The sequence below is a fragment of the Triturus cristatus genome, chromosome 4_1 (assembly GCF_964204655.1).
Source record: "Triturus cristatus chromosome 4_1, aTriCri1.1, whole genome shotgun sequence".
Classification (NCBI taxonomy): Eukaryota; Metazoa; Chordata; class Amphibia; order Caudata; family Salamandridae; genus Triturus; species Triturus cristatus.
In genome coordinates this window covers 794642950-794670355 of record NC_140585.1, presented here as the reverse complement: position 1 = coordinate 794670355, position 27406 = coordinate 794642950, and the positions used below count along the sequence as shown (strand labels likewise).

Sequence of the window (27406 nt, the reverse complement as noted above, 5' to 3'; positions counted from 1 at the left end):
TGGCATTACAGCCCATGCCAGATCATCGCACATCGATGCCAGATCATCGCACATCGACGCCGGACAAAGACGCACAACTCCTAGTGTTTTCGGTCTCAGAGTCTGTGCTGCTTCAACCTCAACCGATGCAAAGTCCTGGTCCACCTGGGCTGAAGCATTTCTGTAACTATTCAGATGCGGACACTTTGCAATTGCCCCATGTATGCGTTCAAACCCTTCATACTTTGCCACTAATTTTTATAATGACACGACGCAGGGGATGACTTCTCCCAGCCATGGACTGCAAACAACTGGTAGGAGGACCTCCAAGTTGCCAGTGGAGTAGACACCTCAGACACTGGGCTTGCTTCTCGTCATGGCCCTTGAGAGTGCCTCCTTTGAAGTAGTCACGTGAAGGGTAGCTGAGGTGCTTGGTCTACATCTGCTTAATATGGAAATCAAGACCAAAGTATTGGCATAGGTCCTTAAATTAGGGCAAACATGTTCTAAACCCCAGTTACCGTTTGACGTGGCCTTCACAGACACCCTTCTTGGAACATGGATATAACCTTGCTCTGGCCCCCAGTCAATTGACAGTTTGTGATGTGCCATCGGCCTGCCACTGGTGACCCAGACACTTTATTAAATCCGCACCCCACTTTTGAGAGGCTTAGGCCTAACTTGTTCCATATTAAATAACCAGATAGGCAAACAACACCGATTGCGACATTTGTGAAATGTAGGTTTTTCCTCATTAGTCTAGTTCTTGGTTCTGTAAATGCTAGTTGCCTGCTGGTTAACTACTCGTGAGCTCTTTGGGACTCCGTCATAGGGTCTTCTTGTGGTCCTTGATGACGTGCACTCCATCTTGATGCAAGGCATACAAGATGGTCATGATTCTGCCAAGTTTGACTATTCGTTGCACCTTGGACACCACTGATTCTTTGGGAAGGGCCATAGGCATGAGCGTGATTCTTCCCAGACATGCCTGGATGAGCTTTTCAGCGACGTGCAAAGCAGCTTCATGGATATGCCCATTGATGGCTCTAGATTTTTTTGGGGATCAAACAGATTTTGCCGTCAAGCTCTTTTAAGACAGTAGGGCGACAGCGCACTTTCTGGGCCTTTGTGCTCCACCACAAGAGATCAATGACATCCTTCGGAAGGGCAAATGCAAGATGTTCACCTTAGCCCAGGTCTCGCATGCTGTCGCGACTGGATTGTAGCGTTAGACCGGCAGGCGGCTCTTTTCTACATCTCCGTCCTGCAGATCCAAAGGTGTTACCGGACGTTCATAGATGGACTAGGAGCATTTTCAGTTGCCTCTGCTCCTCGTAGGCCTCACCAGTGACCATGAGGTGTTCACAAATGTGATGTAGGAGGTTGCAGGCAGTTTTTTTTTGGGGGGGGGGGGGGGGTGAATATCTCATCCAGATTTTGGATAAAATATCTGCAGTGGCGGCTGCTGGACTGTGATTGGGTCAGCAGCAGACCCCTCGCGCTACCCATCTAGAACAGCCAGTGGTGACCTATGCATCGCTTCTGGGCTGGGAAGGCCACTTGGGAGAGGTAAGATCAGAAGCATAGTCTCTGGCAGAGGCATAGCTCCACATAAACGTTTTAGAGTTGCAGGCCATTCGCTTGCCATTCAAGGCATTCACCATCCATCAAAGGGGGGCTGGAACAGGTATTTATAGACAACACCAACACCATGTTGTACTGCAGGAAGCAGGGCAAGGGGGAGTATTTGACTATTAGGAGACTCTGCACCACTGCTTAGAACACACATCAGCAATTCTGCATGATAAAGTTCCCAAGAGGTCTCTCACCTGGAGACTCATTCTACGTAGAGTGCAACTCTGAACTCCTGCATGCCGTTCCACGATACCTCTCCTGTCCGGAGTTCTGAAAAATGTCAAGAACATCCTAGCCCAAGTCACCTTAGTACATCGGATTGGCAAGGAGAGCGCAGTATTTAGAACTCCTGGTTATAAGCATTGGCCCTGCGATCAGGCTGTCTCTTTGGGAGGATCTCTTGCTGCTGCAGCAGGGCAGGGTGCTGCATTGGAGGCTACACACTTTACAGTTCGATACTGAGCAGCAGCAGTTGGCTGCCTTTAATCTTCCTTCCAAAGTGGTTGATGTCATCTTGGCGGTGAAGTACCCTTCGACAAAATCTGTGTATGCCGGTCACTGGAACCAGTACGTGTCTAGGTGTGGCACCCACCAGATTGGCCCTCTTCAGTCTATGCAAAGTCCTTTGTTTTTGTGTTGCCCCTAGCCTGGCAAGGGTTTGGGCACAGAGAAAAGGAACCTATCGGTACTTTCGGCATTTAGGAGTTCACCAGATCAGCCTTCTTTGTTTCAATCCAATTTTGTGATTAGCAGTTTTGAAAGGGCTGCAAACTCTTTCCTCCTCCTCCTCCATTCATTATGGCCCAGTGGGACCTAAATTTGGTTCTTACATTCCTTATGTCTACTTTCTGAACTTCTGCACATCTCTCCTCTATGGCTACTAACCCTTAGTATAGCCATCGCATAACATCGGTGCGGCGGATGAGCGCGCTGCAAGCCCTTTCAATCAACCCGCCATATGCCATGCTCTACCATGACCAACTGTTTTGAGGAATTTCATGAAAGAGGTGACTTTCGTGTCAGGCAAAACGTCACCCTCACGACAGTCTTTGCTCCAACTCACCTCTCTAAGGAGGCAGGTAGACTACACTGGTTACATACAAAAGAGACCTCAGGATTTACATTGATCATATGCGCAGAGAACATACAGTGGACGATGAGCTCTTTATGGAGTTCGCAAGGCAGGGCAAAAGAGCATCATCTTCTTTCGACCGTACTTTACATTAAAATCTGCTATGCGCAGGCTACCAAGCAGTCTCTGGATGACTGCATGCTCATTCCACCACAGCCAAGACTGCTACCACTACGCTGGCATGCAGAGTGTTCTTAACATTTGCCAGGCCTTACATTAGTCACTCCATGCATTCACAAAGCACGGTTGTCTGGACAGCCAGGTCTGTTGAAATGGGTATTTTGCCCCCTGAGTTCTGCAGGATTTTTTTTTATTTAAGCCTGTTCGCAGACCCACCTCATGGATGGTACTGCTTTGGTATCTATTCAAAAGGTAAGAAATCTTTTTAGAAGTCTATATCAGAAGAACAAGTTACTTACCTTCGCCAACAACGTTTCTGGTAGTATCGAACTGCATATTTCTCAGCAACCCTCCCATCCTCCCAGTTCAGTGAACTGGACTCTTTTCCACCTAAAAAGGTCCCATTTTAAAGTTGTGCACACTGGTCCAAGCCAATCTGTGATTGGTTTCTGCATCTGATGCAGAAGCTCCAAAACGAACTGACGTCAGCGCTCATAGGTTGCAGCATATACACTTCTCCCCATGTGACTTCTGGAGCAAAATAAAGCCATTGCACATCCATGATATGCAAACTGCCAGCATGCAGGGGTACCGCCGAAGATTTTCTGGATTTATTCTGATATCTGGGGGAATATTAACAAGCATTTACAATGCAATAGGTCTCGCAATTGCGAGATTGAGCTATTGGCATTGTAAATGGCAATGCCATTTATGTATTTAAAAAACCTGCAATAATAAAAGACATTGTCATTTACAATACCAATAGGTCAAAGTTTTGAAGATGCAAGACCTATTGCTTTGCAATGCTTGTTCCTTTAATGACATAGGACGAGTATATGCTGCAGAGGGGCCTCTGTAATTTCATCGTCACTGTTAATTCTCATTGCCAAAGTTTGTTCATTTTAAGCGACTACTTTAAGCACAGTCTTCAAATAAATAAAAAAAATGCTTCTGAGAAATGCCAGCGTGTAATAATTTGTGTCTTTATTTATTGTATTTTGTTCTGCAACAGAAATCCTTTTCCTCATTCAGCTTTATTTTACATCCCTTCATCCTTGCCTGAAAGGCAGGGAGGTCAGAGTAGGCCACGGGCTCAGGTTCTCACTGTAGGGGCAGCATGGCATCTTACCTGCCTTGCACCTGCTGCTCTACAGGATTTCCTCTTGTGGGGAGCCTGTCCGCTCCAGGGCAGAGCAAGTGTTATTTTTAGACGGGTGTTAAGAGTATAGTCTTTTAACTCCCTCGTCTGATTATAGAAGATCTGCTCATTTTCAACTGATCTTGAAAGCATATTGATACCCACTGAAAGCCTAAATGCCCTTCCAAACTCTTCACAAGTTAAATATTCACTTTGCTAACGTGTGCTTTTTAAAGAGTTTATAGATTGTTAAATCTCATTTGACTCGATAGAAGGGAGACCATGTTTATCAGCAAACTTAAATACGGATCTATATGGCTACCTCCTGCACCTTTGTATGTGACAGTATGTTTGCAAAGACGCACAGAAGGATAAATTACTTACCTGTAATCCTAGTTCTCTTCCAGGGGTATCCTCATCAAAGTCATAAGCACTGAATATTTCCGCCCATGTGCGGGGACCCCGGAAATAATAATAATATATGAAAAACACATATACACAGCTCTGTATATGTATAAACATATATTATTTTTTCCAAACCAATGCAGCCCCCATAGTAGGCTAGACAATGTAGATATAATATGCAAATAAACACTATAGGTATACAAATACACCTAAATCTTTTTTTTTTTTTTAATGAGGTAAAACTCATGCGAAAGAAAAGAAAAACACTGTGCCAAACAGATCAAGAAACATTGTTAGGCTGCATTGCAATACAATACCATAGACACTGAAAAGCCTTGTACAGGTAAAAACTGGCACTGTGCCTTTAAGGCAGCTCTGATTCCAATATCCCATCATGCCTCAGGGGTGACAGTTAGGTCAGTTGTTCTTTGCAGGACCCGCAGGTCTAAAACACAAAGATATACTTCTTCCATATTTATAATACAATTTTCTCATTTGCCTGGGGAGGCGGGTGGGTTGCTTATGACTTTGATGAGGATACCCCTGGAAGAGAACTAGAATTACAGGTAAGTAACTTATCCTTCTCTTCTAGGGAATCCTCATCAATAGTCATAAGCACTGAATAGAATAGCAAGCCCACCTTCCACCTGCAGGCAAATGAGAACTGCACTAAACATTGAAGACAACAACCGAGATCGTCAGTTGTTGAACAGCAGCATGGCATCTTACCTGCCATCCACCTGCTGCTCTCCAGGATTTCCTCTTGTGGGGAGCCTGCCCGCTCCAGGGCAGAGCAAGTGTTATTTTTAGACGGGTGTTAAGAGTATAGTCTTTTAACTTGCTCATCTGATTATAGAAGATCTGCTCATTTTCAACTGATCCTGAAAGCATATTGATACCCACTGAAAGCCTAAACGCCCTTCCAAACTCTTCACAAGTGAAATATTCACTTTGCGAACGTGTGTTTTTTTACCGTACGCGTAATCGGTGAAATTAGCGAAAAAATAAAAAATCCGTTTTTGGCCTTGGGGGATCTTTGGGGACTCCCTCAACATGGCTAGGTGTTTTGGAGCTGTCCAAACAGCCCCTTTACATGTTTTTGTGCTTTGTATTTTAATCCACACTCTCAGTGCGAGAGAGAAAATGGCGGCCGCCGCTTCCTGGTTTCGGCCGATTCGAATGTTTACTAAGATCTAAGAGCCAATCAGAATCGCGCACGCCACCGTACGCGTACGGTAAGCGTACCGTAAGCGCACCGTAAGCTGGCTCAGATATATATATTGATTTAAAGGCTATTTTCTCAGAATCTACTGAACAGATTTACACCAAACCTACAAAAGGCACTTCCTTGACCTGAGGACTACCTCTCTGCCAAATTTCTAGTAATTCTGTTCAGCCGTTCGGGCTGTAGCTGTGTTTAAAGGTCCTATGGAAAAATGCATGGGAAAAACGCGTTTTGGGACCCCCCTTTTATCTCAGCCCCCGCTTGACGAATCCCCCCGAGACTTTCAGGGTAGGAGCGGAGCGTAGCGCCCCACCTATTTTGAAAAATTCGCGAGGATTCGTCGACCGGCGCCTAAGTTATTCAAAATAGAATGTTGCGGATTTCCTATGGAAACGTGGTCCTAACTATAACTACCTACTGGCGACAGCCAGTAGGTGATATATATATATATATATATATATATATATATATATATATATATATACACATACTCACTTAAAAAACCATAGGTTTCACACATGTTATAGTTAGCTGGACATTTCACTCGTGAAAAACCATTGAAATTCCCCCGTTATAGTTAGTGCAGGCAACTATAACTCACGCGACCGCAATCCTCTGCTGATGACGTCAGATATTACATCACTGTATTTAGACACTTATTTACCCATGTCTTCTTCCATTAATTTCTAGCTATACATATATTACAAATATTTTTTTTTCAGAAAGACACGTCATCAGCGATGTAATATCTGACGTCATCAGCAGAGGATTGCGGTCGCGTGAGTTATAGTTGCCTGCACTAACTATAACGGGGGAATTTCAATGGTTTTTCACGAGTGAAATGTCCAGCTAACTATAACATGTGTGAAACCTATGGTTTAAGTGAATTTGCAAGGTTTTTTAAATGCTAATTCCTAACTATAACGTGTGTGAAACCGATGGTTTTTTCAGTGAATTTGTACGGTTTTTTAAATGCTAAGTTAAGTATTTTTTTTAAGGTTTTTCACCGTGCGCGTACCGTACGGTGCGCTTTGCGCACCGCACGCCCACGTTACGCAGTTCGCGGAATTTTTCCGTTTTTACCGTACGCTACGCGTACTTGGCGATTTTTCGCAAAAAAATTAAAGGAAATTTTGGCCCTTGGGGGTCCTTCTGGGACCCCCTGACAAAGGCTAGGGGGTCAGGAACTGTCCACCCTGCCCCCTTTTCACGTTCTCCACCTTTGTTTTTCACCCCCTCAGACTGCGAGACACAAAATGGCGGCCGACACTCCCTGGTTTCGACCGATTCAAATGTTTACTAAGATCTAACAACCAATCAGAATCGCACTCGCGCACGGCAGCGTGCGCGTACGGTAAGTTTTACCGTAAGCGCACGGAGCGCGCCTATAGATATATATATATGCTTTTAAATGCTCTTTTCTCAGGAAATACTGAACAGATTTACACCAGACCTGCAAAAGGCACATCCCTGACCCGAGGACTACCTCTCTGCCAAATTTCAAGTAATTCTGTTCAGCCGTTCGGGCTGTAGCTTGGACTAAAGGTCCTATGGAAAAATGCATGGGGAAAACGCGGCACCCACTGGGGTTTTTACTACTGAAGGAACCACAAGAACCACAATGCCTGAGTGCATACGCCCACGAGGGCGGGACTTGTTATCAATCAATTGGTCCTTCGAATTTGCCGCTCTGCTCTTTTACTCTCTGCCCGTGAACAAGAGCACATGGAGTGCTCGAAACGCGTTTGGCTGCTGCTACGTGAGGGTGACACTGCTTCTCTGGTGTCCCTCCATTAAAGGCATTCAAACTTTCGTTGTGAGGCATCTCCTCATTGGGCAAACTGTTTTGTGGAGATATATATATATATATATGTTATTATTTCCGGGGTCCCCACACATGGGCGGGAATATTCAGTGCTTATGACTATTGATGAGGATCCCCTGGAAGAGAACCGCAGTTAAATGGGATTCATATGAACACGTTTGCTAAAGGGCCAAAGTCAGAACACGGGGAGGAGGGGGGTGTCTCGGTGCAGGGATGCGGAGTGAAAGGGGATATCCGGTGAATGCTGTCACAATAGGCCTCAAAAATCAAGTAGAAATCGCAAATAACTATAGGGACTGATCATTAATGGTCATCTGGGTAAATAGATTTTTTCCTCTACATTGGAACGCTTCTCTAATGGGAAACTTTGTCAAGGGCAGTGGTCTGAAGTGTGAGTGACATTGTCGGTAGGTGTTTTCAATCGAAGTATATAAAAAGCTCACACACATTTCTGACAGACCAGCAGAAAGCCAAAGAGAAACAAATGCTCATGTTTCCTAAATTATACCAGCCAGATCACCAGGGGAAGGACAGAGGGGGATGTGACACACGGGGAGATGGGAATGTTCCTCCACGTCCTGCAGCTTTATAATTGTGAACATGTTGATTGTGAACCGGCATGCATTACCACCCGCCCTTCATTATACAGTGAAGAAAAGTAGCATGTAGGAAAAGGAAAAAACATCCTAGAAACTATTATATTCTGAAATGAGACAAAAATTACAAAATATTATATTTTTGACGTGCCTAATAAATGATGTGTTGGCACCTACCTTGCACCACGACGCGGATTAACAGATGTAATACACCAATATCCATTTGTTCACTAATCTGAAACAACTGCATGGCTCCGTGTAGACAGGAATTCCAAGGATAAAGTGAAACGAGTCCGTGTTATTGGCACAGCAAAGCTGCTAAATGAAGCGCGCGGTGGGAGCGTGTGAAAGCGAACATCCCTAGAGAGGAGACGCCATGCACATTGCCTGTCCGTGCGCACACATGGTTTGTCTCCCTTCGCGCACCAAAGCGACAACAATAGTCTCGCCAAGGCGAAGCAGCGCATGCATGCGCTGCGATCGCTAGGCGAGACCTAAAAAGGTGAGGCATCTGCGGTTAGATAGAAAGGCGTTACCGAAGGTAAGTAACTTGTTGATCTATTTCACACCTAAGTTTTACGGTTTTGACAGTGTCAAAGCAGCCCACAGAGGGGACTTCTCAGCATAACTTTTGCCTCAAACCCAATTGTCAATTTTAGGAGTGGAGTGATTCCTTTCGCTTATGGAGCTTTCTCATGTCTTTACTGTGTTCCAACCCTCAAAGAATGTTTTGTGCGAAATGTCACTTGTAGGCCTTGTACAGTTAGGGTGTTTTAGGCACACAAGATTTTTAGGACCAAAGGTGGAGCTTCCTCCATTGCGTTGCTGTCAGTCCACTCCACACAAACTAAAACAGAGATTCAGAGCACTCTGCTGAGAAGCCTGGTCATTTCAGAACCTGATCTCACCATAATGTTGCACCTAGTCCAACGTTTCTACTTCCAAGCTTGTTAAACCCCAAGCTTGAAAAACCGAACAAACTTGCACTGTGTGCCACTGCGACCCAGGTGGAGACAAAGTTCAGCGTGCTATTTTACGGAGGGGTACAGACGGCAACACTAAGGGAAAAAACTGAAGGAAGTTCTTCCCATAATTGAAAATCCACACAAAATAAAAACTGATAAAAATTCTATATAATCGGGATCTCTTATGGTTGAAATCAGTTTAAGTAAAAAATAAAAAAAAAGTGTTCCATTGCAGATTTTCCATTTTCGATGTGTGTGTGTTGTCTGAAGTTGAAATCTTCCTAGCAGTAAATTCTAATAACTATTCCTCAAACTCTTTGAAAACATTTTCAATATCTCATTGCAAATCTGACTGAACTGGAGGATGAACACAGAATCTAAAAAGCATTGGCAAAGCCAATAGGTCTCACCTTTGGGACCTTATAAGTATTTAGTTATGCAGCACAATATCCTTGGTGCAACAACATTAACTGTTGCATGGTTAAACACTTATAAGGTACCAAAGGTGAGACCTATTGCCTATGCTGGTTTCTCCAGTTGACAAGATAGTGGGACAATTGTTTCCAGTGGTTGGAGGGGGTGGAGTGGAAGGGCCTATTCAGCTAGATGTGGTTGAGTGTGTCTAATGGCCATCAAACGTGCACAACGTAAAAAACACAATTAGTGCATTTAATATCAGTGTGGCAAAGTTTATCGTCGAAAGCGAACACTATTGTTTATTCCGCTCTTCTCTGCCCAGCACTGGTTTACACTGACCAAATAAGTGCAGTGCAGAGCAAACAGTACATTTTTAAGCAAGAATAAGCGTGCTAATATGGTTTTACAGGCGTAACGCCTCAACATAGTGTGTGGCTGGTCACTGTACATAGAAAGTAACAAGCATTTACAATGCAATGGTCTCGGCATTGGTAAAGTTAGAGCTATTGGCATTGCTCATGACATTATTTTTGTTTATGTTTGTTTTTAAAACATTTAAAGAAACGGCATTGTCATGAGCAATGCCAATAGCTCTAACTTTAACAATGCCGAGACCGTTGCATTGTAAATGCTTGTTTTTACTGTTAAGGCACGATTTAACGCAAAGGAAATCCAATAGCAATATACGTAATCATGCTGACATCAGTGTCCTTGATTCGCTGTTCATCTGGTGTCTGCTGATTGCTGTTAACTGCCTTTGCCATTTCTGTTTCCATGGCACTATTTAGCATCCTGAACAAGAAAAGCTCTCCCCTTGTTTGCCTTTCACATTCACTAAGCTGGCTGCTCTAATCTTGGAAGGCCTTAGCACATCACTGGTAACGCCATTGCCAAGAATGGTTTGAAGGAGCCGTGCAGTGTTTTTAAAGAGGGTAAATGTCCACACCATTTCTCTAAAGTGATCATCATAAATCCAATGAATGCTCCTACATATGGGCTTGCAAATCCGTGATGTCTCCGACGCATCAATGAGGAAATGCGCCTGTTTTGCTTGCCCTCAGGTTTTATTGTTTGGCAAGGCAATACAAAAGATAAAATCGAAAAAAACTCAAGAGCACTCGTCAATGAAACAAAAGGTGCGAGCCACGCATATTGTAAACATTACGCGCGCAACCATTGCAAATGTGCATTATTGCTTGGCTTTTCTGTTTTTTGAGGAACACACCGCTCTGCCTAACACTTTTCATAACTAGTTGATCTGGCAAATTCCAGACATAAGAGAGAGACATCAGGGCATATTATGTTTTCAGGCCATGTAAATTAAGTTATTGGCAGCATCGAAGAAGCCCTGCACCCTCCCAGTTCCACCAAGAGAAGGATGGCGGCGCTTTACTAACCTACACTTTTCTGTTCAGTGTTGCAGGAGTCACGGCATCGACAGAAGTAGGAAAAGGCCACGCCTACTGTGCATGCGTGCTAAGCAAATAAATTAAAGAACAGCGTCCCATGATCTGCGTGTGGCAGCAGCAAGCAGCACCCACCTCTCACTGCACACAGTTCACCTCCTTGTGTGTCTCGGTCCCGCTTGCGCTCTTTTCCGTTTAGGTCCGGTTAAATTTGTAGAGCCAGAAACGTCATGTTGCCACCGCTGCTTCCCCCACCCCTTGCTTGGGAGCCTCGCTGTGACCTGCAGCTGGAGAAAACCAGCACGGCCGAAGCGGACCGGGCTTGAGCAATTAAGTAAATAAACATGCGCTGCCGAAGCGGACCGCGATGACAACGTTTTTGTGTTTTTTTCGTACACTGAAGAGGACACCACCGCGATGACAACGTTTTTGTGTGTGTTTTTTTTTAGGCAAGGCAGCAGGCAGCACTCGTACAGTGAAGAGGACACCGGAAGACACCACCGCCTTTCTCCGAGAAATGCCTCGGAGAAAGGCAGCGTCCTTTTCGGATTCGGGGGCGTGTTTTGCTGCGGTCTCCTCCCTGAGACTTTTCGCAAAAAACACGCCCCCGGATCCGAAAAGGACGGGGCTTCAACGGAGTGACTGGACCTCTTCTCCAGTGGCTGGCCAGCATTTACGAGGCCAGCCAATGGAGAACAGGGCAGAAGAGGGGCGGGTGCAAGCCCCTCTTCTCCCAAGTCATTAAATCTCCGGACTTCCGGTCTGCCGACCGGATGGTCCCGAGACCTAAAAACTGGTCTGCAAAAAAAAGATTTCCTTTTGCCGAATTAGAAAAAAAGCTACTTTTGAGACGTTCTCCTCGTGGTTTGAGGCAAACGCAAATTATCCGTAATTCAAAGGTCTGCACAGAGGAGCAAGGCAGATTTGACTTCCACAGAAACGAAACGCCGTGGTTGAGTGCGTAGACAGTTCCGCTGGCCCAAAACAAGTCGCCCCCCCCCCCCCCCTCCTGATTTCAGCAACGCTCACTGCCACGGGCCCTCCCTCTTTCCCCATGAAAGTGACGCATGACCCTTGACCTGACGACTTGTCTTTCTAGCAGCTGGAACCCGGATGTAGTGTTCTTTGAAGACTGCTAGCTGGCAATTCACTGTAGTCAACACACGCACAGCATGTGTGACTTCACAGCAGAAGGTACCTGCTAATGAAAAATCTTTTCCCCCGTAGGTGTGTTTAGGCTTCACCCTGTTGTATTCGGTGTTTCCAATGTTGGTGTGATAAAGTTGTCAGCCAAGCGGCCAGTAATGGGAGCCATGCCATCTGCTGACCAATGTAACAAACTGCACCACAATACCAATACCACGTATAAACTTAAGATTAAAAACAATATGCAAATCTCTGCTTCTCCACAAAAGCTGTGCACCCAATGCATTATAAAATTGATTTAATTACACTGCAAAGGTAGAATTTAATTTAGGAGGATGAGGCACACGCACATAAATATGTACGTGGTATACACTGCCAATCAGCAATTGTGAAGAATTTTGTTATAAGTAATTTAAAAGCGGGTGACTATTGTTCACTGAAAACCAGATCGTCGATCAGTTTAAACAGGAGTCAACATTTTTAACATTAGTGCAACTTTTCAGATATTAAAATTGATTTTGTGGACTCCTTTTCTCAAATTTTATTTGTTGGTGTTTTCAACAGCACCACTTACCAACTTAAGACAAATTCATATCTGTTGGGGGGGGAGGGGTGGGGGGGGGGGGGGGGTAGAGTGCGAGTGTGTATACTGTAGGAAGAGGAGGTGCGTGTTCAATTTGGCGTTTATAACGAAGCAGATCGTGGCAGTCAGGGAAGGGGCGCTAAGTAAAAACAAACAACTGCACTCCGGCGGAAATCTACAAAGCCCTTTTGCCGAGTAGAATCATCTTACCTTGAGTCTGTAAAAGGGAATTTCATATTTGTTTAAGTACTATAAACAGGTGTACAGAATTTTTTTATTTTCACTATTGAGCATTGCACATCAAGAACAGCGGGTAAAGGAACTCAAACTTCCTCTTATTCCAAAAGAGTGGAATGTCATTTTTACTTACAGTTAACTTTGATTACCATAACCAATGCCCAAGGGGAGATCCTCGATAAGATTATATACAGGGGATACTACACCATGGACATGTATACATGCAGAACATGGTCAGAGATCACTGCTGGAGGCAGTGGGGAGAGCGGAGCACACTCGTACATATACCATGGACATGCCCAAACTCAGACATCTGAGGAGCTTTTCCAAATACCTTATCACAGATTGAGGGAGGGGCAGGGAGTAGCAACCTAGCATCCATAATATTAGGGATCCCAGCAGCAAAAACCTACCAATTATACTCTGTCAGAGGGAAGCACATTTCTCACTTACTACTAGAAGCCAAGCAGATACTGGGATCAAGGAATCGCACATTGGCAGTCACCAGAAACATGGCACCAGCGCCTCTAGTATTTACTAACACAAGAAAAGGTAGTGTATGAGCTAAAAGGAATGTCACTCTGATTCAACAAAATGCGAGACCCCGTTTTGAAATAACTTAATGATGAGAACTGATATCTGCATTGCCTGACCAGACTGTGCACCCTGGTCCCGTTTGAAAATGAAAAATATATGCTAACATGGCTGTAGGCATGTAAAAAAGGTTGTGATATAAGGTGTTGGGACTACAACGCATCTGGACTGTTTCAATGTGGTGGTCACTGAAGGGGTGGTGTTACAGGGCAGGTGGTTAGGGACCTCTGGGCCGGTCACACCACCACGCACCGCGCACACTTCCCGTGGGTGTGCCCAGGCTGCCCCGATCCCGCCGCTGCCCACAGCTGTGCTCCTGACCACTGGTGTGGTCTCAGCCTCCGTAGCGCAGCGCCGCTTTCTCCTGCTGACTGTTTGTTTTCCCCTCCGTTGCCCGTTTCGTGACCTGTCTCCTGTGATTTGCGGTTTGTTTCCCCTCTGATTGTTGCTGTATCCTCTGTTGCCCTTTCTGTGCCCAGCCGTTGTCCTCTTATTTGTTGCCCGCTGTTTTCCCTTGCTGTGCCCCCGCCACCTCCCCGCTGCTGCTCTCCTGCGGCCCCGCCCCCTTCCACCTAGGACCCTTCCCATTTGCTGCTCCTCCCTCGCTCCGCCCCCCCCCCCACTCTCCTCATATGGCAGAGTGGCAAACGCGCAGCGTTGACGCGCAGCGGGCGCGCCCTAAGCGCGCCGAAGGTGCGCCAAAGGTAAGCCCGTCTGCGCCCCTCCGCGCCTAGACCGCGCCCGAACCCCTGGCCCCCGCAGACACCAGCCCCCCCGCCGGACATACAACACCACCGAACTCAACACCGGCCGAACCCCGGGATGCTACCGAGCCACCCCGAGACGAACCCACGGACCCTTCAGCTGCCACTCCTGCAAGTTCACCTGCATCCGGACCTGCACCGCACCCGCCAAGCCGAGCACCAGCAGCAACCACCTGAAGTGCATCCTGCTCAACACTCTCTCCGTCCACAGACACGTCGAACTCTGGAACCTCCTCGACACCACATCCCCAGAAGTCGCATTCCTCACCGAAACCTGGATGAACGCCTCCTCAGCACCCGACATCGCCATCCCGGACGGATACAAGATCACCCGGAGGGACCGCGGCAACCAAACTGGAGGAGGCATCGCCATCGTCCACAGGAACACCATCCGCATCACGACCAACACGCCGAACACCTGCAGTTCCAGATCCACACCAACCCGAAGACCACCCTCAGAGGCACCCTCATCTACAGACCCCCGGGACCCCGCACACAATTCAGCGAAGACATCGCCGACTTCATCACCCCGCACGCCCTCCCCTCCGCTGACTACATCCTCCTCGGGGACCTCAACTTCCACCAGGAGAACAACAACGACCGCAACACCACCACCATGCTGGACAACCTCGCCAACCTCGGTCTCAAGTAGCTGGTGACCACCCCCACCCACTACGCCGGACACACACTCGACCCAGTCTTCTCATCCAGCAAGGACATCGTCTTCAGCCACGCCACCGGACTCCACTGGACGGACCACAGCTGCATCCACTTCAGCTTCAAAAGAACAGCGGTCCACCACCACCAGCAACAGGTTGCACGCAGAAGCTGGAACAAGATCACAGCCGACCAGCTCGCTGCATCCCTGAGCCAGCACCCCCCCACCAGCTCAGCAAACCCCAGCCAGGCCGCCGACAACCTCACGAAGTGGATCAGCAGCTGCGCAGACGACCTCGCCCCATTGAGGACCCCACCTAGCAGACCCGGCAGCAAGAAAGCACCCTGGTTCACCGACTAAATCAAGAGCTCCAAGAAGAACTGCCGAGCCCTCGAGAGAACCTGGCGCAGAGATCCTACACCAGACAACATGACCACCCTCAAGCTCGCCACCCGAAAACACCATCAACTGATCCACGCCACCAAGAAAACTGCATTCAAGGAACGACTGGACAACAACGCACACAACAGCAAGGAACTCTTAAACACCGTTAAAGAGCTCTCCAACCCCAACGCCGGAAACAACGACATCACCCCATCTCAAGACCTCTGCAACTCCCTCGCCTCCTACTTCCACAACAAGATCGCTGACATTCACAACAGCTTCAGCACACAACCAACGATCCCCACGACCGCACCTACGCTCCCCACCACCACCCTACGCACCTGGACCCCGACCAGCACCGAAGACACCATCCGCACGATGAACACCATCCACTCTGGATCTCCAACCGAACCCTGCCCCCACCACGTCTTCAACAAGGCCGACGCTGTCATCGCACCCCACCTGCGGGACATCATCAACACCTCCTTCGACACCGCTACCTTCCCTGAGAGCTGGAAGCACGCTGAACTCAGCGCTCTACTCAAGAAACCGTCAGCAGACCCCACCGAACTCAAAAACTACCGCCCCATCTCGCTCCTCCCGTTTCCGGCCAAAGTCATCGAGAAGAACATAAACAAGCAGCTGGCCGCCTTCCTCGAGACTAATGGATCCCTCGACCTCTCGCAGTCTGGCTTCCGGGCCAACCACAGCACCGAGACCGCCCTCATCGCTGCCACCGATGACATCCAAGCCCTGCTAGACAATGGAGAAACAGCGGCCCTCATCCTCCTGGACCTCTCCGCGGCATTCGACACTGTCTGCCACCGCACCCTAGTGCAGCGCCTCAGCAACGTCGGAATCCAGGAGAAGGCACTGGATTGGGTCATCTCCTTCCTCGCCGGAAGGACACAGAGAGTCCGCCTTCCACCGTTCAGATCAGAAGCCACCGAAATCATCTGCGGCGTCCCTCAGGGCTCCTCGCTCAGCCACACCCTCTTCAATGTCTACATGAGCCCTCTGGCAGCCATCGCACGCCAACACAACCTCAACATCATCTCCTACGCCAACGACACTCAGATGATCCTCTCCCTCACCAACGACCCCGCCAGAGCCAACCTACACGAAGGGATGAAAGACGTAGCAGAGTGGATGACGACCAGCCGCCTGAAACTGAACACAGACAAGACGGAAGTTCTCATCCTGGGCTCCTCTCCCTCCGCCTGGGACGACTCCTGGTGGCCCCCCGCCCTGGGCAGCGCACCCAAACCGACAGACCACGCACGCAACCTGGGCTTCATCTTGGATTCCTCCCTCTCCATGACCAGACAAGTCAACGCCGTCTCCTCGTCCTGCTTCAATATCCTGCGCATGCTACGCAAGATCTTCCGGTGGATCCCCACCGAGACCAGGAAGACGGTCACCCAGGCCCTCGTCACCAGCCGACTGGACTACGGAAACGCCCTCTACGCCGGAACCACCGCCAAGCTCCAGAAGAGACTCCAGCGGATCCAGAACGCCTCAGTAAGACTCATCCTCGACATACCCCGTCACAGCCACATCTCCGGACACCTGAGAGACCTGCACTGGCTCCCGGTCAACAAGAGAATCACCTTCCGTCTCCTCACCCACGCTCACAAAGCCCTACACAACCAAGGCCCAAGATACCTCAACAGCCGCCTCAACTTCTACACTCCCACCCGCCAGCTTCGATCGACCAGCCATGCCCTCGCCGCCGTCCCCCGCATCCGAAGAGCTACAACAGGAGGAAGGTCCTTCTCCTACCTGGCCACCAAGACTTGGAACTCCCTCCCGACCCACCTCCGCCTGACCCAAGACCACCTCGCCTTCAGGAAGCAGCTCAAGACCTGGCTGTTCGAGCAGTAGCGGACCCCCCCTGCCCAGCGCCTTGAGACTCTCCGGGTGAGTAGTGCGCTATATAAATGCTTTGATTGATTGAAGGGAAGTTTATATTTACAGGTTCAAGATTGAAATGCCTGCCTGTTGATTTAAGTCTTTAAAAACCCAATGAAAAACCAATGACAAAAAAACTTCCTGCCTCCAGAGGCAGCAAGCAAAACCAATTTTAAAGGTTGAGAATTTTCTAGGGGGAAAAGGCCGAAAATGCCAAGCTCTGCGCTCCAGGCTCCTGTTGACAGGAGCCAAAAAAAGATACAGAACTGAAGAAACTGGCACGAACAGGGCATGATGGGATACTGGTGTAGTGTCCTCCCTCAAAGGAGCAGCGACAGCTCTCATCCTCTCTAGGCTGCAGCCTATTTAGCGATATTGCCCTGCTTTTCTCTCACTTTGTCCTCTAAAAAGTTTCTCGTCACTTATTAATTAGTGGCTATTTTTCAACTGTAGTAATTTTTTGTTACTTACAGAAAGTATGCAAAGGCTGGCAAATGTAGCCTATAATTGGCTGTTAAAATGTTTTTTTTGTTTTACTCTGGCTTTTTTTCTTTTCAAAGTGTACAAATGTTTATTTTGTAAAGTGTGCTCTAGGATCAGGTGCACTAGTGACGTTTAGTGCTTCTAGTGATCAGTGGAGACCACATAAAGGAGGATTTGGTATTTGTCGAATAGTAGCCACTGTTTTTGACGACAGACTAGAGAAATGACATTTCTGGAACAAAAATGCAAACAACCAATTTGTTTTGTTCTTATTCACAAAGAAAAGGAGAGGAGGAATTACAATTTTCTGTAAATATACTGACCTCCTTCAGGATTGTAGCAAAAAGCAGTGTAATGTCCAGACCCAAATCCTTTCCCATGATGCATCACAACTGCAGAGAGGTCATAAATAAAGCATTCTGGTATGAGAGTTTTTGTTGATTCCCTGCAACAGTAGGGCTCCATATTTAGCATCTGATCAAAGCTGACATGCACTCCAATTTTCTCGCGATGATTGCGGCCAGACCACCTGGTAAAGAAATAAGTGTAATCAAACTTTAGCCTTTCCAAAGACTTAAAAACTGCAATATTGAGAAAAATGGACAATACAACTTAAATGACTAAAATCTTTGAGCCCCAGGCCTTCTGTACAGAAGGCTATATTCACCATTTTCAATTGGAAAAGAACTGAGGTAATAGTTGTTATAAATGAAATATAGTTAGTCAGGGCTCAATATCAAGTTCCTGTTTTGCCGCTTTTAGTGGATTAAGATACATTTCCTAACTGAATTGATTTACATAAATCGTTATCTTGAAACACTGGCGTCCTGGCCTTAGGGAGGATTTAATATTTCCTATGTTCACATTAATTCTGACAGCTCGTGTCAGGATACTTGAAGCCTTTGACTTTGAAAGCTGAATCGCGGCCCCCGCTCCGCGGGTGCCGCTCGTGCCAGGATTCCTGAACCCTTTGTTTGTGGATTTTGTTGGGCGCTTCGAAAGGGTGTGAGGGACTGCGAGGCGCTTGCAGCCTGAAGATTTCGAACAGCTGCTGCCTCTTCCCGGACACTCCCCCCTCGCCTGTTTGCCCGCCTACCTGTCCTTAAAAGCTGACTTGCGGCCCCCGCTTCTCGGGTGCCGCTCGTGTCAGGATACTTGAAGCCTTTGACTTTGAAAGCTGAATCGCGGCCCCCGCTCCGCGGGTGCCGCTCGTGCCAGGATTCCTGAACCCTTTGTTTGTGGATTTTGTTGGGCGCTTCGAAAGGGTGTGAGGGACTGCGAGGCGCTTGCAGCCTGAAGATTTCGAACAGCTGCTGCCTCTTCCCGGACACTCCCCCCTCGCCTGTTTGCCCGCCTACCTGCACTATACAATTGGAACTCGCTGACGCAGCGCGGGACGCGCGCCGGGCGAAGCCCGGGCCAAGGGCGGGCCCGTTCATGCCCGTTCCAGACCGAGCAAGACCGGACCGGGCCCCCCCTCTAACGTCTAATGTCCAGTTGACCAGTAACATTTACGGGTAAAATTTACTTCCAGGACTAAGTGCTTATCTTTTGATAGCTGTATATTTATTCATTGTTATAGATGGCGAATACCAGAGGGAACAAGAGTAGGTTAAATGTGGATGTATCAAACATTACTGGCCCCATAGATAATTTTATTGTTAGAGCAAACTCAGTAATTGATCAAGGAATTGCAATTATGGAACGGAGAGTCTCACAAGATCTGTTATTAGCACGGCGTTCGTCTATGGGACACATTGCTACAGTTAAAACTCCCGTTCCACAAAGCAATAAGGTAACCACGAATGTAATACAGGTAGATTTACATAGCATCCCAAATACCGTGGACCTTTCACCATCAATGGTGGATTCATTATCTCTAACTCAACTAGAGAGATCTCCACTCCTTGTTACTGAGTTATTGAGTATTGATTTATCATCCCAGGATTCGATAATTGAGCAGTCGCGAGATGCTAGTAAGGGAGCTGGTTTAAAAACGACAAAATTACTAAAACACCCTAGGAACAAGATAAAGGATAATACCACAAAAAAGTCCAAGTCATCAAAAAAACCTACTGCCATAGCGAAGAAAGGGGAGAGTAAACTCTCACTCAGGTCTGCAGCACTCAAAGGACAGCAGTCTAAGGATTTACCCATAAGAAAATGTCCAATAGAAACTGTAGTTAATTTGGAGCCGAATAATGGGGGGGGCCTCTTTTGTAACTGACATAAACCATGATATTTTTGAACCTGATCACCATTTAGCCGAATACATTAAGGAGCTTTTTAAAATCTTTTTCTCCCATAGAGACCAGGTTGAAACGGATCGAGGGACAGTTAATGGATTTGTCTAAAACCTCAAAATTCCAGCCAAATCCAGTGACATCACAGAATGAAAGCGAAAGTTTAACCCGCCTAAAATCATCTTCACCGACCCCCCCGATTCTTAAAACAATGGTCCCTGCGAAAAAGGTAATTAAATCGACATCCACTATGACAGATAATATAATAAATGTGGCTACTAAAAAAAACGCCCCCACAAATTTGGTACAGGATTCCAATACTGCCAAACATTCTACCTGGGGAACAAATCTAGGAAATCCAAGTATTAGTTTACCCCCAGAAGCCTCACCTTATGTGGTAATACTGACCGGAGTCCCTGAATTGAAGGAGGAAGATGAAGAGACAACCGGATCATTAAAAAATAAAGCTCAACACTGGTTAAATATTAACCGACCCTTACCATCCAACAGATGTAGCAAGATCTTAATGGTCCGTAGGGTACCCTGGGTGGGCCCAGGAAGTAAATCGATATCGGGCGACTGTGTTTTGGTTAATTTTGATAACCCAGACACAGTCGACTATATTTGCTCTTGGGACACGAATTTAAGCAACGAGGGTATCTTACCTAAACGCCTTTCCTTCTTTTATCCACCCATTTCTCCTTACCATCATTTTCGCAGCAACGAAAATTGGATTAGGGTGGGCACTCGGGATTGCGGTATAGTCAATAGGCGTTGGGAAAGGCAGCCCATCAGAGATTGTTCATCTAGGGATACCTGGAAAGGCATACCAACTTTCAATAGATTTGATTGTTTGGAGATGGTGGATTGACTTTTTCAGAAGAACCGTGGCTCTAACGTCCACTATCCTGGTACAGACAAATCACACATTAATATCAACCCCAGGACATCTACTTCCCTAGTGGAAACTGATGAGTTAAGAGACAATCAGCCTTTAAAAACCCAAACAGTATCTCTATTACCTAGCCCATTATTAAATAATGACTTTGAAAATAACCCGTCCGTGAGTGAAATAGAACCCTCTCTGGATTACCCCCAAAATCTAAAACCCCAAGGGGAAAAACCAAGAGGGAAACTGTCTTTCCTCTCATGGAATATAGCGGGATTAGCAAGTAAGGTAAATGACCCCATATTTCGCGATTTAATTGCGGAATATGACATTATCTGTCTTCAGGAATGCTGGGAACTAACTGAGACCCATATTTTAGGCTATCGAACATACTTCACCCCCGCCACTCAGTCACGGAGAGGCAGGTGTTCTGGGGGCCTCTGCACCTATATCTCTAATAAAACTATTTTGTCCATTAAACAACACATTAGACCAGGGCACAATAGTTTTCAGGTTCTCAGTCTAATGGCAGGTGGGAAACGATCTTTTATTGTGGTGAACTTGTATAACAATATCCCAAAGGAATCACAGCAAAAAATTTTGGAAGATCTAACTGACTGTTTACGTTCGCTTAGCCTTAATCACGAACAAAATGATACGTGTATCATACTGCTGGGCGACTTTAACTGTCACTTATGCCCCCTAAGTGACTCAGGTATTTGTGGTATGGTTAACCTATCTGGCGAACCATGCACACATTTTGAGCATACCTCTTTGGGAAACTTGTTTAATGCCCTAATTTTTGACTTGAACATGGGGTTCGCAAATGAACTTTGTAAGCCCCTGGTTGCTTTTCAACCTACATTTAATGGGCGTGGCTTACAGTCTGTAATAGACTATATATTGATTTCTACTTTTCACCACCATATTGTACGGTCTTTCTTAACACTGGATACCGTGATGAGCGACCATTACCCGATCAGCACAACTTTTGACATTGAGCTATGTATTAGATCGGGAAATAACGTAGCCGAAAATTTATATCACCATGCGCTTTCTTTGGCGAGACAAAACGGCTATGTAGTAAAATGGAATAAAGTAGACCCTATAAACTTTCTCCAAAATTTAATTAAGGAAAATTACAACAATATCAAGACATGTTTGGAGGAAAATCCCGACCCGCACATGATTGCAAATGCTTTTAACCAGATTACTCTGTACATTAGTGAAAAACTGATAGGAACATCTCGGACAGGGACGAGAGAAAAAACTGAGGGATGGTTTAATTCTGACTGCACTAAAGCACATTCGTTTTTAAAGCGGATCTTAAAGGAAACACCGAAAGACTTGTCAGCAGTCAGATCTGCGAGATTAGCTTACAGAACCTGCCTGAAAAATCGGAAACAGGAGTTGAAAGAGCTTGCGTGGGAGACCCTAACAAAGGCCAGCAAGTTGAGAGATAGCACTGCCTTCTGGAAAGCAGTAAATGCTCCCTTTTTTGTAGATAGAAAAACAGACAAGGTAGAGCTCGCTATCGACGGACCAACTTGGGTGGAATATTTCACCGAATTATATAAAGAAGATGTTCTTCCCGTCACAGTCTTTATACCACACAAACATCAGCTTTCATCTGACCCCGCCCCTTCCACTTCTTTTCCCATTAGTATTTCGTTCTCTGTCCTGGAAGTAGAATTGGCACTATTAGAAAGTTCGAGAAATAAAGCTCCCGGCCCGGACGGAGTCCCTATTGATATATATAAAAATACATTATCCCTATGGTCTCCTCTGTTGACCAATGTTTTAAATAGTTTTAATACTATTGGCTTTCCATCGACCTGGCAAGAAGCAATAGTTGTGCCTATTTTTAAAAAGGGTGATCGAAACGACCCTAAATGCTATAGGCCTATTTCCTTACTTGACACGTTGATGAAAGTGGCAGGCAGGGTAATCTTAAATAGATTAAATTCCTGGGCAGAGGAAAAGGTTAACCTTTCCAAGTTCCAATATGGTTTCAAAACAGGCCTAGGTACAATCGAACAGGGACTAAATCTGGCCCTAATTATCGGCAAATACATGACGGCAAAAAAAGGTAATCTTTTTATGACGTTCATTGATTTAAGTTCTGCTTTCGATTGTCTGAACCATGAGGTACTATGGGATACCTTGACAGGCTTGGGTATTGATACAAACATCCTTAATTTCATCAAAGAATTATACAGGGGGGCCGGTGCAAAGGTTCGATTTGGAAATAAAGGAGAATGTTCTACTAAGTTCCCAATAAACAAAGGAGTCCGACAGGGGTGTATCCTGGCACCATTTCTTTTTAATTTATACATAAATGGTGTGGCGGAATTTTTAACCACACAAAATGTAGATTATCCTTTAATTGATGGCACGCCGGTTCCCATTTTACTATATGCGGACGACGCAGTTATCATGGCGAGAACCCAATTGGGCCTCCAAAAAGCTCTAACCTGTTTTACACTGTTTATGAGTACTAGAGGACTAAAAGTAAATATTGGGAAAACCTTTTCCATGTGCTGCTCCTCGAAGAAAAAACTCCCCTGTAATGTTTTTATCGAAAAGTCCAAGATAGCTCTTACAAGTACCTTCTCATATTTAGGGGTTGTTTTTAATGAAAAAGGTTCCTGGAAAGCAGCGATTAGGAGTAGAAACCTTGCTTTCGCCCGTGCACTAGGAGCAGTAAAACAGTTTTCCAACAAATTGGGGGGTAGGCCTGTACGCATTTTAATGGACATTTATAATGCCAAATGCATTTCAACCGCAATATATGGTTCTGGCCTATGGGGCATTGCTGACTGTCAAGAGATCCAAGTAAGAGAAAATTCTTTTTTGCGCTATCTCTTGGCGGTCCCAAATTCGTCCCCCACATATATCTGTCATAAAGAATTAGACCTGCCATACATTTCAGATTTGATTAAAGTTAGCCCCTTACTGTTATGGCACAAGATATGGACTAAAGAGGAAACTGTCTTTAATAGATCTATTTTGATTGACTGCCTTAAATTGGAAAGATGCATGGATATTCCCTGGATTGCTTACATAAAAGAATTTATGATTAAGATGGGACACCCAGCCTTCTTTGAAAACCCTGGTTCCTTAAACTCGATGTCCAGGAAGGATTACAAACAAAGGTGCCTTGACTTCCTGGAAAATCAACGTTGGTGTGATGAAATAAGCAAGAAATCAGTACTCCAACATAATTCACTGCTACAGGCCCCTGGTTTACAGTTGTACCTGTCCCCCGATTTTCCCAGCTATGACAGGATGCTGTTAGCCCGTCTGAGAGTTGGATCTTACTTTAGATTAATAACTTTCCCAGCTAGAAATGATTGGTCTTCACATCTAATTAAGTGTCCCTGTGATAATGTTGCAACACAATCGCAAATACACTGTGTCCTATTTTGTAAATTTTATTCATGGGGAAGAAGGCTATATTTGATGCCCCTACTGAAGTCCTGGGGACTCAGGCAGTGTAGGCCTGCTTTTCTGAAACTGCTCTTACTCCAAGATGAAATAACCATTAATGCCTTAGCTAAGTTTTTAAAATTTGCTATTAGGTGTAGACTGTCGATGAACGAAGGCAGAGCCTGTTTTTATGCTGAGTAACTCGACTAAGCCGTATATAAAGCTGTAAGACTTCTTTCTTAATGTAGTATTTTTAATATGTATGTATTTTAATGTTGCTTTTATGGTTTTTATACTGAAATCGAATAAAGCTATCTTGACATGACAGCTCTGGACAGAATCTATTATCTGCCTCACTTTGATTAGACAAAGCAGACGTGTTTCTTTATTCTTTAAAACATTTTTACTATTGACATTAATCACTGGATGTAGTAATTCAAAATGTGTTGGCAATTAAAAGGGAATGTAGATCTACTGCTCTTTGGTTCTTCCCCAATTTCCTGCTGCATTAGTTCTGCCCCAACTAAACAACTGTTTTGCAGAACTGCAACAGTAACACAAATTCGGGAAAGAGTGCATGCCAAGTGTTACTCTGCAAATACCCAGAGAAGGACTTAAGTTACACCAGTTTAAGGGACATCAACGTCTATATTGAGAATACTTAAGAAGACACTGATTTATTCAACCACCTATCCATAACTTCAGCCGTCCCAGTAGGCTCCGCGGGCAGAGCCTAAGGACGACGACCTACTGTGCCCGGCGTTGTGTCGGCCGTTGGATAGGCGAAGAGCGACAGTGCTTCTTTGCCTTCTTCTTGTGCTTAGACTTACCCGATGACGAAGACTTCGAGGAAGAGTGAGGGTGGTAAATCTGCGACTGGTCCCACGACCTCCCTTCTCGACGGGGAGCTAGAGCAGCACGGAGCCAACTGATGGGACTCCAGAAGCTTTAGGGACCGCTACCACAAAGAATTCGGGTTCATGGCCCGACAGTCGGAGGACGACTTCGGGTCGTGGTCGCACTCCAGGCACAAGAGGTGGGGGTCAGTGACCGACATCAACTTGTGAGAGGAGTCAAAAGGCTTGAAGCCAGTCCAACAATGGGACATCCCTACGTGCACCAGGAGTCAAACAACTTGAAAAAGATGTTGACAAAAGTTGTAAAAGTGCTAGTTAAATAATGACCAAGGGTTCCGCTTTCTAGAAAGAACTGACGTCAGCGTGCAGGATTGGCGTCTAAGATACCGCAAAGTGATCCTGGCGATAACGACGCCGAACGCGGAGTCGACGGACGCCACCTACCAACACGCAGAGGTACTGCTACAGAAAAATTCTCCGGATCTAATCGGACGCCTGAGGGTAATTCTAAGGTAAGGAATCTATAACAGTTTTTCAAATACCACCCTTTGGATGGTTTTTCTCCTGACAGGTGAATGAAAGAATGTGGAGTGAAGCAAAGCGAAACAGTCTATGGTGCATTGAGAAAATGATGTATAATGATGAAAAATATTTAAATGCAAGTTCACATCTAGGGAGGTGGGAGGATGCAAATGAATCTACCGCTTTTAAGCGTAGCTACAAACCTGTACCTGGTATCTTAAATCATCCTCTTTTACAAAAACCAGTGGCTGTACACAAAGATTTGCTAAACCATACAGAAATGCCTTACTGTTTACATTTAACAGAGGGGAGCTGAAAATAAAAAAAGTGGCATTGGATGCACTAAGGGTAGTAATGAGGGGGCATTCATTACAGGTAACATTTTCTGTTGCAGTTGTAGCTGTAGATCACATGCTTTGCATAGCCTGAAAAAAGTACCCTGCCACTTAAGTGGTGGCTTTCAAGCAGATAAAGTTACGGTTTGGAACAATGTTCTAAGGACAGTTTGCCTGACCTGTAGCTCTTATCTGGCATGAATGCCTACATAGTAATGCTTTATGAAGGTGTCTGGTGTAGACCATGCAGCTGCTTTGGGAAGGGTGGAAGAGTAGAACGTGCCCTTGGTACGTTAGACCTGTCCATCCTTAGGGTGTTCTTGCCCCAAACATTTTGCCTGCATACCCCCTCTTTTTGCAGATTCATTTTGTTGGCCTTAGGACTCAAAGCACTTTACCAGTGCTAAAGTACATGCGTGTCTCCCCTAAACATAGTAACATTGGTATATTCACACAACTGACATTTAGTTTACTTGACCCTAAAAGGGCAGGGTCCCTGTGCCCGTTTGAGCACAGACCAGCTTGCCTTTGGTGCGTCAGAAGTGCATCCGTGCACATGCCCTCATTAAATACTGAGGCCAAGGTGAAAGAAAAAAACAGACTGCCAACCAAGATGGTGTGTGCTACAGGCAGTATGACTGGCACTGAACACGGCCATGGAGATGACGGTCTACTAAAAAAGCCCCGGGGAACTGATCAAATGCAAATAAAGCTCCCTTAGACGCGTTCTATAAAAGAGCTTTCCTTCCACTTTACTCCGAAATATTAAATATGCAAAAAAAGCAAATGGCAGCAGGAATATATGCAAGGCAGAGGGTTGATAGAGCGTAGTTTTAATTCAATTATATACAGGCTCCATAAACTTATTTAAAATAGCAAAATCAAACGTGACTCAGCTGCTACCAGACGACATTGTTTCAACAGATTGTGCGGCTCGGCGAAGATTGACTGCGCGGCTTAACGGCGCATCGCAAAGAGGTTGGTCAACTGAGCCTTTACCTGCACGTATCGAAACCGATGCATGACATCCATCCATGGGATCGACAATGCATCGCCTCCTCTGCTCCTTGCATTGAGTCTTCGCCATTGACGCAGCCTCCATCCAAGGTACTTTTTCAAGTGGACCTGTGCGAGTCCAGTAGCCGACCTGCCTTCCATCGCAGTCAGCCTGAACTTTGGATTTACCCCGGTCTGGTGTGACCAGATTTATTTGGTTGGTGCTTTTTGACTAAGCACTATATGGTCACCTAATCTTTTAAAATACGTAAATCCGGTTCTACTTATTGAATTTGTCATTTTGGTCTTTATTTACTAATAAAATGATGGTCTATTTATATAAACCTGTGTGGAGTCTTTTGTGGTGTTTTCATTGCGTCACTGAGTGTGTGTGCGCGTATTGTACAAATACCTAATCCAAATAATTACACAGTGCCTCTTTAGATAAGTCTGACTGCTCTGTGCCAAGTTACCAGAGGGTGGGAACGGGTTATCTTTTATTGTGTATCTAGCTTACCCTGTCTAGAGTGTA

At 45.8% G+C, this 27406-nt stretch overlaps 1 protein-coding gene across 2 annotated transcripts in view; it reads right to left on the bottom strand.

Annotated features, from left to right (window-relative positions):
* Nucleotides 1-27406, bottom strand: part of USP44 (ubiquitin specific peptidase 44) — a 243494-nt gene that overhangs the window by 25125 nt on the left and 190963 nt on the right. For both annotated transcript variants that reach the window (XM_085653378.1, XM_085653379.1), the window contains exon 5: nucleotides 17927-18132. In XM_085653378.1, coding sequence (XP_085509504.1) covers nucleotides 17927-18132 — 206 coding nt within the window. The remainder of the gene's footprint in view (nucleotides 1-17926; nucleotides 18133-27406) is intronic.